This window comes from Neophocaena asiaeorientalis, unplaced genomic scaffold (assembly GCF_003031525.2).
Source record: "Neophocaena asiaeorientalis asiaeorientalis breed wild unplaced genomic scaffold, Neophocaena_asiaeorientalis_V1.1 scaffold960, whole genome shotgun sequence".
NCBI classification, from domain to species: domain Eukaryota; kingdom Metazoa; phylum Chordata; class Mammalia; order Artiodactyla; family Phocoenidae; genus Neophocaena; species Neophocaena asiaeorientalis.
The window spans coordinates 119,812-133,734 of record NW_020173498.1 but is presented as its reverse complement, the minus strand read 5'-3'; the positions used below and the strand labels follow the sequence as shown (position 1 = coordinate 133,734).

Sequence of the window (13,923 nt, the reverse complement as noted above, 5' to 3'; positions counted from 1 at the left end):
AATTATAGATAAATTTAGGAAGATTTGGGAGCTTTAAAACATTTACTCTTTAAAAAGTGTTTTTGAAATGTTGATTTACAATGTTGTATTAGTTTCAGGTGTACAACAGAGTGATTCAGTTATACATGTATATATATATATATATATTCTCTTTTAGATTTTTACAGGTTATTACAAGATATTGAGTATATAGTTCCCTGTGCTATGCAGTAGGTCCTTGTTGGTTATCTGTTTTATATATAATAGTGTTTATATTTTAATCCCAAACTCCTGATTTATCCCTCCACCCCCCTTTCCCCTTTGGTAACTGTAAGTTTGTTTTCTGTGTCTGTGACTCTGTTTCTATTTTCTAAATAAGTTCATCTGTATAATTTTTTTTAGATTCCACATATAAGCAATATCGTATGATATTTGTCTTCGACTCACTTCACTTGGTATAATCTCTAGGTCCATTCCTGTTGCTGCAAATGGTATTATTTCATTCTTTTTTATGGCTGAGTAGTATTCCATCGTGTATATATACCATATCTTTATCCATTGATCTGTCAATGGACACTTAGGTTGCTTCCATGTCTTGACTATTATAAATAGTGCTGCTGTGAACATTGGGATGCATGTATCTTTTCGAATTACAGTTTTCTCCAGATATATGTCCGAGAGAGGGAGCATTGGATGATATGGTAGTTCTATTTTTAGTTTTTTAAGGAAACTCCATACTGTTCTCCATAGTGGCTGCACCAATGTACATTCCCACCAACAGTGTAGGAGAGTTCCCTTTTCTCCACGCCCTCTCCAGCATTTAATTTTTGTAGACTTTTAAATGATGGCCATTCTGAGTGGTGTGTGGTGATACCTCATTGTAGTTTTGATTTGCATTTCTGTAATAATTAACGAGGATGAGCATTTTTTCATGTACCTTTTGGCCATCTGCATGTCTGTGGAGAAATGTCTATTTAGATCTTGTGCGCAATTTTTGATTGGGTTGTTTGTTTTTTTTTATTTTGAGCTATATGAGCCGTTTGTATATAAAATATTTACTCTTCAGTCCAGGACATTGTATGTCCCTTCATTTAATTCAGTTTTTCTTTTTTTAATGTCTTAAAACATTTTAGAATTTTATTCACTTAGTTCTTTGCATTTCTATTAAGATTATTGCATGATATTTTATGGTTTTGTTATTATTATGCATGGAACTTCTTCATATATATTTTCTAATTAGGTATTAATCTGAGCAATGAATTTCTGATATTAATGTATATGTTTCAGTCGACTCAAGCACATTGCTTGCCTTAGATTTTTGTCAACTACCCTTTATCTAGTGCTATGGCTTTATGTTGATATTTGCTATCACTGATGATTCCTAGAGACACTAGACAAAGTAATAAAATAAGAGAAATAAATGAGGTATAAAGTAATAGTGGAAAAGGAAAGAAATCAAAGATTTTAAATAGCTAATATAATTGTCTATCTAGAAAAGCCAAGACAAGCAACTAAAATCCTATTATAACTAATGAGGAAGTTCTATAAAGCTGCAAGAAACAAGATCAGCACCAAAACCCAATAGCTATCAGCAGCCATCATCAGTTCTCTTCCATACTATTGCTAATACCCAAGTCCAAGCCTCACTGTCTTTTAATCTTCTAACAGGACTCCCTGTTTTCATGCTCTGGCCCAACAATTAATTCTTTACCCAGCAGGCAGAGGCATATATCAAGTATAATTAGACTCCTAGTCTTAAAATTAAGTCATCTCTCACTACATTTATATCCCTTCTTTAGTCTCTATAACATCCTGGGTTTTTTTTTCTTTTTTCTTAATAGCACTTATAATAATTGGCAAATATACAGGGTTTTGTGTGTGTGTGTTTATTTAATGTCTGCGGAATGTATGTTCTATGAGATTGGAGGAAATGACGTTTTCTTTTCTACCATATATACTACACTTAGTACATAGTGGTTACTTAGTAAATATTTGCTGAATGGATAGATTGATCAAATCTATTTCTTAAAAATAGACTTTATTTTGTGGAACAGTTTTAAGAGACAGTACAGAGAGTTCCCACACACCTTACACCCAGTTTCCCCTATTAGTAACATCTTACATTAATTAACATGATACATTTGTTACAACTAATGAATCAATACTGATACATTATCACTAACTAAAGTCCATACTTCATACAGTTTTTCTTATTTTTTAACTAATATCCTTTTTCTATTTCAGGATTTTATCCAGGATACCATATTACATTTAGTTGTCATGTCTTCTTAGGCTCCTCTTGGCTGTGACTCTTTATTAGACTTTTTTTGTTTTTGGTGACTGAGTTTTGAGGAGTACTGATCAGGTATTTTGTAGAATGCACTTCCATTGGAATTTGTCTAGTGTTTTCCTCATGGTTAGACTGGGATTATCGGTTTTTAGGAGGAAGACCACAGGGGTGAAGTGTCATTTTCATCACGTCATATTAAAGTTACATATACGAACATGATATTACTGTTGATGTTGACCTTGATCATCTGGCTGAGGTAGTGTTCCTCAGGCTTCTCCATTGTGAAGCTATTCCTTTTTTCCCCCTTCCCCATACTGTACTCTTTAAAAGGAAGTCACTGTGCATATCCCACACTTAAGAAATGGGGAGTTGTGCTCTGCCTCCTTGAGGGCAGAGTATCTACATAAATTATTTGGAATTCTGCTGCATGGAAGATGCCTCTTCTTCCCTGTCTATCCATCCAACCATCCACTCCTTCACTATGGAATCATGTATATATATTTCCTGGTTTGGGTTATAATCCAATACTTCTCCATTAATTTTCTTGCTCAAATTGTTGCAGTTTTGACCATGGGGGACTCTTTCAGTTGGCCCATGGGTTCTTCGACATAGCCAATCAGTGTAGGCTTTTTTTTTTTCCCTTGTTTTTTGTTTTTATAGAACTTCCCTACTTTCTGGCACTGTAAGAGGCTCCAGGCTCATCTTGTATATTTCATGCTCCAATACTAGAATCAGCCATTTCTCCAAGTAGCCCTGGTTTCTTTTATTGGACAGTGATACTAGAAACCGAGACCTGGTGCTGGATAATGTTTGTTGCTACTAGGACATTATTTTATACTTTTCATTCCTTTTCACTTTTTAAAGTTGTTATTCCTTTTTCTAGTTTCTTAAGCTAAATGCTCAAATTCACCATGTCTTCAGTGTTTTTGTTTTTCTCATAAATGGAACAAGTGTATAATTTTTTTTCTTTGAGATCTGTTTTGACTGAGTTTTATAGGTTTTAATACAGAGGTCTGTCACTGTCCATTCCTAAAGGATGTTTATTTCATTTTAGATTTTCCCTTTTGACTTTGTAGTGGTTAGAACAATGTTATTGAATTTTATTTTATTTTAATTAATTTATTTATTTTTGTGGTACACGGGCCTCTCACTGTTGTGGCCTCTCCCGTTGAGGAGCACAGGCTCCGGACACGCAGGCTCAGCGGCCATGGCCCACGGGCCCAGCCGCTCCGCAGCATGTGGGATCTTCCCAGACCAGGGCATGAACCTGTGTCCCCTACATCGGCAGGCGGACTCTCAACCACTGCAGGGAAGCCCTGTTTTTGAATTTTTAAGTGGATGATTTTGGAGGCATACTTTTTTATTCTACTTTTATTAAACTGTGGAAAGAAGTTGTAGCTTACATATTTCAACATTTGAGAATTTGAGATTTTCTTTTTGGCCTAACATAAGGTCAATTTTTTGTGCATGTTGCATGTATAGTATTTTGCCTTATTGGTCAAAGTTCTATATAATATGTATGGTGGGTAAATTTTGTTTACTGTGTTACTCATGTACTTATTTTAAGGCCTCTAGATCTGTTTTCTAAGAAAAACCTCCCACTCTGTGGTTATGTCAATTTCTTCTTGTATTTGTGGTTAATCTTTGCTTCACATATTTATGTTGTTTTAACATTTGATTTTGAAAAATTTTAAATTTAGAGAAAAGTTTGTCTTTCTCTCTCTCTCTCTCCCTCTCTCTCCCTCTCTCTCCCTCTCTCTCTCTCTCTCTATATATATATACACACACACATGAACATAGATGCAGAAATCCTCAACAAGATACTAGCAAATCCAATCCAACAATGTATACAGAGAATTACATAATATGATCAAGTGGGATTTATTCTAGGTATACAAAGCTGGTTCAGCATTTGAAAATCAATCACTATAGTCCATCACATCAACAAGCTAAAGAAAAAAAATTGTATGATCAGTGATTATCAGTAGATGCACAAAAAGTGTTTGACAGAATCTAACACCATTCATAATAAAAACTCTCAGCAAAATAGGGAGGAATGTCTTCAACTTGATAAAGAAAATCTATTAAAAAAACCCAAAAACCCTACAGCTAACATCTTTCTTAATGGGGAGAAACTAGATGTTTTCCTGCTAAGATCAGGAACAAGGCAAGGATGTTCACTCCCACCACTTCTGTTCAGGATTGTACTGGAAGTCCTGGCTAGTTCAATAAGAAAGAAAAGGAGATAAAAAGCGCGCTGATTGGGAATGAAGAATAAAACTGGTTTTGTTTGCGGATGACATGATTGTCTATGTAGAAAATTTCAAAGAATCAACAAAGAAACTCCTGGATTTAATAAGCGATTATAACAGGAATTAGGATACAACTTTAATATAGAAAAGTCATTTGCTTTCTTATTTACAATCAATGAACAATTCAAATTTGAAATTAAAAATTGCATTAGCACTAAAATAAACAGGTATAAATCCAACAAATATGTGTAAGATCTATATGAGGAAAATGACAAGACACTGATGAAAGAAGTCCAAGAAGATGTAAAAAGATAGAGCGATAGTCCTTGTACATGGGTGGGAAGACCCAGGAGTGTCAAGATGTCAGTTCTTCCCAACTTGATCTGTATTTTTGCTTGTTCACTGCAATCCGAGTCAAAAATCCCAGTTATTTTGTGGATATTGACAAACTGATTCTAGAGTTTATATGGAGCAGTAAAAGACCCAGAATAGCCAACACAATATTGAAGGAGAGAAACAAAGTTGAGGGACTGACTTAGGTGACTTCTATAAAGCTATAGTAATCAAGACAGTGTGGTATTGGTGAGAGAATAGACACAGAGATCAGTGGAACAGAATAGGGAGCCCAGAAATAGATGCACACAAATACAGTCAACTGATCTTTGACAAATTAGCAAAGGCAGTTCAGTGGAGAAAAGTCTTTTCAACAAACGACGCTGGACAATAGACATCAACATGAAGAAGAATCTGTAACAGATGATATACCTTTCAGAAAAATGGACTCAAAATGGATCATAGATCTAAATGTAAAATGCAAAACTGTAATAACCCTAGAATATAGGAGAAAATCATAGGTGACCTTGGGTTTGGTGATGGCTTTTTAGATACAACCCTAGAAGCATGATCCACGAAATAAAAAATTGGTAAGCTGGACTTCATTTAAATTAAAAACTTTTCCTCTGCAGAAGACCTTAAGAGAATGAAAAGACAAGTCACGGACTGGAGGTAAGATTTGCAAAAGACAACCTGATAAAGGTCTGTTATTCAAAATATACAAGGAACTGTTTAAATTCAACAATAAGAAAACAAACTAATTTAAAAATGGGCAAAAGATCCGAATAGACAGCAAGGAGATATACAGATGGCAGATAAGCATGTGAATAGATGCTTCACATCCTATGTCATTAGGGAATTGCAAATTAAGACAACAAGATACTACTACACACTAGAACAGCCAAAATCCAAAACACTGACAACACCAAATGCTGGTGAGAATGTGGAGCAACAGGAACTCTCATCACTGCTGGTGGGAATGAGAAATGGCGCAGGCACTTTGGAAGGCAGTGTGGTGCTTTCTTACAAAACATACTCCTACCATACGATCCAGCAGTTAATCAAGTGAAGTGAAAACCGACGTCCACACAAAAACATGTACATGAATGTTTATAGCAGCTTTATTCATAATTGCCCATACTTGGAAACAACCAAAATGTCCTTCAGTTGGTGAATGGATAATTAAACTAGGATAAATATAGGCAATGGAATACTCTTCAGTGATAAACAGAAATGAGCTATCAAGCCAAGAAAAGACAGGGAGGAATTTTAAATGCACATTACTAAGTGAAAGAAGCCAAACTGAAAAGGCTGTATACTTCGTAATTCCAACTACATGACATTGTGGAAAAGGAAAAACTATGGAGATAATAAAAAAAAAAAGATCAATGGTTGCCAGAGGTTTGCAGGGAGGGAGGGAGGGATGAATGGGTAGAGCACAGAGGATCTTTAGGGCAGTGAAACTATTTTGTATGATACTGTATTGGTGGATACACGTCTTTATACATGTTGTCAAAACCCACAGAATGTACAACACAGAGCGTGAACCCTAATGTAATCTATGGCCTTTAATTAATAACGATGAATCAATACTGGTTCATCAGTTGTGACAAATGTACCACACTAATGCAAGATATTTATCATAGGGAAAATTGAGGAGCGGGGAGATTATGGAGTATGTGGAAACTCTGTACTTTCCAATCAGATTTTCCGTAAACTTAAAACTGCTAAGAAAAAAAAAAAAGTTGACTAATTAACAAAAAAAGGCCTCAGAGTATAAGTATAAAGTTTAACAATGTAAGGAAAACACACTAGTTAACCATATTAATTTTAATATCTATTTGGAGTTTAAAAGTTTCCCAGCAACACAAAAGAATATTTTTGCTTTGAGACATTAATTAAAACTGTACAAATATATATATAACCATTATCACTAACATAAATTACTCTTTAGATTTTAACATTTTTCAAGAAGGTGAGCTGAATCTTCTGTACAAAAATACCATGTTCTTACTATGCCTTTGTATAATGTCCACAAGATGATACCAATTACATTAGCGTTTGTTACAAAGTCATAAAATACATAAAAAATAAGCAGTTTGATAACATTATTCTTTAAAAAGAATATCTAGTTCATAAAATGACAGGCTTGAATAGAGTAGTCCTAAGTTCAAAATGTCTATTTTAACTACCAATTTAGAAATAAAACTAAGAAAACATGTAGTAAGTGAAATCACTGCGATAGCAACTGAATGCATTTGCTCTTCAGAGCAAGTGTGAAGGTCAGAGCTGAGTCTGATCTGTCTGCAGCAGCAGCAAGTTTGCTTTGGGGAACGAGCTGGCCTGCTTCATCTCTGTGCCTCGTGGGAATGTGGAAACAAATGTACTTTGAAAGTTGATGAACACACTTGATGTGAAGATGACAGAACCTTGACTTGGTTAATTTGGAAGGCATCAAGCCATTGGGTTTGGTAGTCACCACGAATTCATAGCAGTTGTATAGATCAAAACCGAGCAATCGACTCTTTCTTCACTAAAATCAGGTGATGTGATTTTGACATCTCTATGTTAAAGAAATACTTATTTCTAAGAAAGATGTCCTGCTTTAGATTAGAATTATCATTTTTTCCATAATTCCAAAGTAGAAAAATGATAAATTACCATCTTTCTGCCATTGCCAAAATGGTAGAGTAGAACCTTGGCCAAATAAGAACCGTAACTGACAGTCCACAGACATCTATGTAATTGCTATAAAAGCCAAAACAAAACAAACCTCTGAGGCTAAACAATGAAATATTAAATAGTTTGGGCAAATATAAAACACTCTAAACACTTATTTCTGGAGGCATTTTTTTTAAAAAAGCTTCTTATTGTACTTAGTATCTATTTGTATATCAAATACTTGACACTTTGGCAAATAGTTTATTCAATACTTAGCAAAGTCCTACCCATATATCAGCACTGTGGGCAATGATGCTCAGAAAATGCATTTCATTTCTAGGAAAGAAAGAAAATAGGAGATGAGTTTTGCTCTTCAGAGTACCCACTATTACATATTTCTTCCAGAACTCAGTAGAAGTAGACATCTGTAGACATTTCCCGGGGTCAGGGGACTTGCACAGACTCTGGAGCGATGCTGTGGGACTTCACACCAGACTCCTATCGGTGGCCTCCGTACTTGGCCACCCAGTCTGTCCTCCCGTGCACGGAGGAGACTGGCTGTGCGCGGTTCACAATATTTAGATTCTTGGCTGTAGGATTATAAGTAGGTCCTGAAAACTGCCCCTGACCAGTTTTTGTGTTCCAGGGATATTCTGAAAGAAAGCAGAATCAGAAATTAGAATTTTATTCAGATGATTATTAAATTCAAAATAAAGCAGTTCATTTTATGGGGGAAAATCTGAATTTATCTTTTTAAAAAAAAATTATTTTTGGCTGTGTTGGGTCTTCATTGCTGCATGCGGGCTTTCTCTCTAGTTGCGGCGAGCAGGGGCTGCTCTTCGTTGCAGTGCCCGGGCTTCTCACTGCGGTGGCTTCTCTTGTGCGGAGCATGGGCTCTAGGCGTGCGGGCTTCAGTAGTGGCGGCGCATGGGCTCAGTAGCTGTGGCTCACGGGCTCTAGAGCGCAGGCTCAGTAGTTGTGGCGCACGGGCTTAGTCGCTCCACGGCATGTGGGATCTTCCCAGACCAGGGCTCGAACCCATGTCCCCTGCGTTGGCAGGAGGATTCTTAACCACTGCGCCACCAGGGAAGTCCTAAAATCTGAATTTGTCTTTAAAAGATTAATTCGGTGCTCTCTAAGTTTTTTTTAAATTATATATATAAGCCAAAAATTCTATTGTAGTATTATGCTGACACCAGTTAGCGTTTTCAGCAGCTTAAGCGCCATAATTTCTGGTTTATAGTTCTGACACTGCTACTGTTTCTTATTTGGGCTCACTGAAGTGCCCATCATATTTTGATAGGCAATGCCAACTTGGATGACCAAGAACAACTCCTTGGTTTAAGTTCAATGGGCAGTACCCACAGTGTCAGTGACTGTTTAAAATCACACTGTGGTTATATCTAAATAATATCTGAACACAGTATCACTACAGAAAATGTATTCAGAATTGTGAATCCTGTAAAGCTCTGGCTTCATGGAGCCACACAGGTGGGGTCACATAGCAGGTTTCTCTTTAAACATGAAAATGTGGTTTTTGGAGTCAAGAAACTTCATGTTTTATTGGGAAATCGATGGATGATAACAGAATCCCTTTGAAAAGTGAGCCATTCTTAGGATCCCAAACCTTTCATCGCAAGGTTTGTTTTATTCATACATATATTGGCTGATGAAAATTTTGTGAAAATTTTAATGTGTTAGACATTTGTTACCTGAACAATTTATAAGCTCAGATTGCTTGAACGTGTCAAATGACAAAGCAGTAAATCATTTCAGAGAAAACTTTAATATCCTCAGTCCCTCCTTCACCCCTTCCTCACTTCAAGCTGGGAGCTAGGTGTCAGAGCTATTCTCTCTGATGTTCTGTCTTTCTGTTTGGGATTTAAATATCTTTTCACACTATGTGGTAGCTGTCATTCTTGGATTATACTCTGTAGGCGTCAACTTTGAAATGACTCTCTAACCATTCTGTGCACCTAACACTAGCTATACTATATTTATTGGCATGGTTTTCCCAGTTTTTTCTTCTATTTTTACTGTAGAATTGGAAGTATAGGAGGAACTTATGGGAACACGTGGGTCCTGATGTGTTGCTAATCTCAGCTTAAAGGGGACAAAGCCTTACATGAGGAGCTGCCCTGGTGCCAGTCACCCCAACTGCTTTGTGGTTCAGTTGGGACAAGGAGGCCAAGAGTTCTTCCTTGGTTTGACGGGTCATTTCATCCCACTCTTACTGGGTTTAAAGTTCTCAAAGCCAATAAAAAAGCTCCTTAAGAAAGACAGGGACAGTGTCTAGAAGGGCCAGTTAAGTGCACCATATTTTCTAGGAATAGCCCTTTAGTCATAACCCACTGGAATATAGACCAGCATCAGTCTGATAAATTAGTGGACTCACATCACAATGGTACCATGGGCAGAGGAGAGCACATGGGAGGGGAGGGCAGGAGGGAGGAGACAGTAAGTCCCCGTGACTGAGACAAAGGAGAAGGGAAAACCCATCCTTAAGCTAACAGTGGGTGAGAAGTGAGGCGTCTGGGGAGTAACATCCAGAGAAGCTTTTTTTCCAGATGATGACACAGTCTAAGTAAGTCCTAAATGCATTTGAAGGAAACTGTCCAGGCCAACATTTGTAAAACCTTCTTTGAAAAGGGAATCATTTTGCCAGTAAGGCGGTAGTGTTGACATTTAGGGTTCCTTTCTGAGAAATAACAGAGTTTTAGGACTCCAGCACCCTTGGTGAAGAACTTAGTAGCTGACAAAGGAGCCCAGGTCTCATGTGGGGCAAAGAAACGCTTTGTTCAGCAGCTGGCTGTGCCCACACCTCACCACTCCCCAGAACGGAGCTGGCAGCCCTCTAACATTTGCTGTGCATTTATTTTAAAACCTGCATGTGTCCTACCAAGGGCATTTAACTTCTTGTAGGAAATGTTGCTGCAGGAAAGGGTGTTTGCCTCTAGTTAAGAATGTAATCTGTGTCACTGCTATATAACTTATAGCAAGATAGAAAACTTCTGTAAAATGGAGATAATGATGGTACCTCTGTCTTAGAGAGTTCGGTGAGTTAATGCATGTAAAGCACGTAGAACAGGGCCCCGTGCTTCTAGAGGGCGGCTGTGTCTGAAGGAAGTCACTCCTCTAGCAGGGGACAAGGAGGTATGAGGGGGTTTGGGTTGATAGATGACATGGGGAGGGAGGAAGAAATTAATGTGATTTTTCTTCTCCAGACTTGAGGATGAGGAAGAAGAGTAGAGAGGGAGGCTGAGAGAAGGGGAAATAGTCGAGTAAATACGGTAATGACCTGGTTGTATTCTCTTGTGGGAAACTGTCACACCAGTGGGAGGGCTGGAAGACACTTCTCTTACAGAACAGTGTTTTCCTAAGGATTTGCACTGACCACTTGAGAATGATTAATATTCTTTTTTTTTTTTAACCTTTCCTCCTATCACGATCTGTGGGAAAATCTGATAAGCAGAGTAAAATGAAGAGATGAAAAGTTATGAGAAAGCATTTTACTTAAAAAAATGAAAACAGGAATATGCATGCTAAACTGACAGAATAATTAATATATAAAGGCCTCCAATCCCTTATAAAAATATGTTCAGAAATACCCACTTGCACTTTCTAAGAGCAGGTACTCAAAGTAATTTGAGACGTTATGATTTTCTGCCTTCATATTAAAAATTGCTACCAAGCTGTGGCTAATGACTCATGATAAGGCTGCCCTAAAGTATTTAAGGCTTTATAAAAATTACTGCTCTATATAAAATGTTTATTTATATATTTTGTTTCAGCAGAGAGATAATGAAGCAGTTCTTTTCGCAGATAAGGTAACTGAGTACTGCTTAAGCAGTTCTGCCATGGTAAGAAATAAAAAATTACGGAAGTCCAGTGCTTTTTACAATTCTAGCTCCAAGAGCATGAACTTTAAAGACTGGTAACTCTAATCAGGAGTTCTATAATATAAGATCCTGGCCGGGACAGACTGGGAGAAGACTTTTGAAGTCAACTTTTAAATTAAACTGTAACTAGATACCTTATCAAACTTGTAATTATCTGCCTCAATGTTTATTTTAGGTGCTTTAAGAAGGGTATCTGTTTTAGACTGAAATAACTTAGAGAACATTCATAGTCTGATCTGGTCAACTCAAGTACAGAATCCTCACATCAGTTTCAAGAGCGTCCCCCTGAATGTGGCCGTCACACGCCACGCCACTGCAGAGCAGGTGACCTAATTAGTCATAGCGTCGGAGGGTGGGGAATAAAACTTCACCACCTAATATATTACAGAGCAAAAGCCAGTCAAAGTTCTGCCGCAGTTTATTTCTAAGCCCTAAGATGGAGCTGCAGAAGGACTACCCGTTAACTGATAGATAACAGAGTCTCAGCATCTGCTGTGCTCTCCGCTCCATGCCAGGTACCAGGCGGGAAGCTCTGAAAAGTGCATCCTCGCACATCTCGTCGTGTAGCATAGCACACTCTTCGGAATTAGACAATTTCTATCCCAGCTCCACTGTTTACAGGCTGTGTGACCCTAGGTAAATTACTCAATGTCAGTTTCCTCATCTGTAAAAGATCTACCTTATCAGGTCATTGGGAGGATTCGGTGGCACAATCTGTGTGTCTGACCGAGAAAAACCACTGAATCAGAGGTAGCTCCTCTTATTAGACTCGCAAACCACATCTTTGGGAGAAAAATGGGACATTTTGCCAAAAACAGAACTTTAGTTAATAGCTGAGACTAATTTAAAAGTCCTCACTCAGGAAAGATGACTATAAACTTTAAAAAGCTCCTTTCTGATCAGAATTCTCAAAAACTGTATCTGAACTTGTTCTTACCTGAAGCTGTCGCACCGAGTGGTGCTAGGTGTATCCTCTGGCCAGCTGACCCCACTTCTTTTTTGAGAAAGGAAGGAATATATCCTGACTGATTGTAAGTAGCATAACTTCCAAGATTTCCTAGTGACGTATCATAAAGTTTCAGAGTCAGAAGGTTAATATTTTAAAGCACTGGAGAGTAACTTTGATTACAACCGCTACTAATTCTAAATTCTGTTTTGGGGGGCATCATCTGTATTTCATGCGCGGCACTACGGTTTTACAGATGTTCCCATTCAGTCCATATAACAACCCTCTTAGATGCATGTTACTATCCACACCTGACTTGGCTAACTTCTCGCAGTTAGTAAGTGACCAAATTAGAATGTGAACCCAAGGTATCCCCCTGAATGTACCCAGGTTTTTATGGCTCCACTTCTTAACCCGAAAGTATATTTCCTGCCAGGAAGCCCCCATCCCTGCGGTGCTCTCTGAGCACTTCTTCATCTTGTAAAATCACCCTGATAAGTGCACCTATCCTCATAGGGGTTGTTGTAGGGATTGAATGAGATGAATGCAAAGCACTTAGCGTAGGCTCTGCTGTCCAACACGTGTCAGCTGTCACCATCCTCATCACTATTAGTGAATGATCAATCTGGGGGAAAATGTAAAGGCAGGAGACCAGTCAGGAGGGCACTGCTGTAGCTGAAGTGAGAGAGGAAGTAAGAGAGTCTGAACTTAGATGGTCATGGAGGGATGGAGGAGGGAACCAGCAGGTGTATGGGGTGGGAAGGGTGGGAAAGAGAGTAACATAAACCCCCAAGTCTGTAGCGTAGGTGACTGAGAACAGGATACAGGGGAAGAGTCAGGTGTGGGGTAAAGACCTGGTGCCCGTGGGAGATTCAAGTCACAGAGGTCCAGCAGGCCTGGAGATCTGGAATGATCGGGGCATGGCGGTGATGGCGCCGTGGGCTTGGAGGAGTCAGCTCAGAGGGACTGTGGGATGTGCAAAGACCCAGAATAGAACAGAACCCAGGGAACAGAGCACTAAGGGGGAGAAAAGAAAAGGACCCTGCTGGGGAGAGAGTGGAGAGGTAGACGGTAGGAATAGGGTCTGGAAGCTCCAGAGAAGACAGCGTGTGACGAGGAAGGAGTAGCAAATAAAGCAGAGGTCTGGTGGGGTTGGCACCGCCCTGGGATTTGGCCGCTAGCAGGACAGGCCGCGGCAGGAGGTGTTTCAGCGGCCCGAGGCAAGCTGAGGACAGACTGCAGTGAACTGAGGGGTAAAGTGGAAATCAGAGGAAAAATGAATGTAACTTCTCTTTTAAGGAGCCTGGCTACACCAGAAAAGGGACAGGTTTGTCAGTGAGAAGGTGAATCAGGGCTCTGACCACCTTGGTGGTTTCAAAGAACCGTTCATCTGGCAGCTACGACTGAAGCTTATTTTCACATGGTGTCATTTGACCACAAGGCTGGACTCTGCCTTCCTGTGTCCCTGACGTCTGTCACGGTGCTGTGCATAGCAGGCGCTCAACAAGTGTTTGCTCCTGGACCAACAAATGTCAAACGGCAATATTATTTATCAGACCCTAA

At 38.8% G+C, this 13,923-nt stretch overlaps 1 protein-coding gene across 3 annotated transcripts in view; it reads right to left on the bottom strand.

Annotated features, from left to right (window-relative positions):
• Positions 1-7,762: 7,762 nt before the first annotated feature.
• Positions 7,763-13,923, bottom strand: part of MAK (male germ cell associated kinase) — a 42,735-nt gene continuing 36,574 nt past the window's right edge. For 2 of the 3 annotated variants that reach the window (XM_024747554.1, XM_024747555.1), the window contains 2 exons: positions 12,352-12,471; positions 7,763-8,168 (listed from right to left, as the gene is read on the bottom strand). In XM_024747554.1, coding sequence (XP_024603322.1) covers positions 8,014-8,168; positions 12,352-12,471 — 275 coding nt within the window. In that variant the 3' untranslated portion in view covers positions 7,763-8,013. The remainder of the gene's footprint in view (positions 8,169-12,351; positions 12,472-13,923) is intronic. The other variant, XM_024747556.1, reaches the window with a different exon arrangement.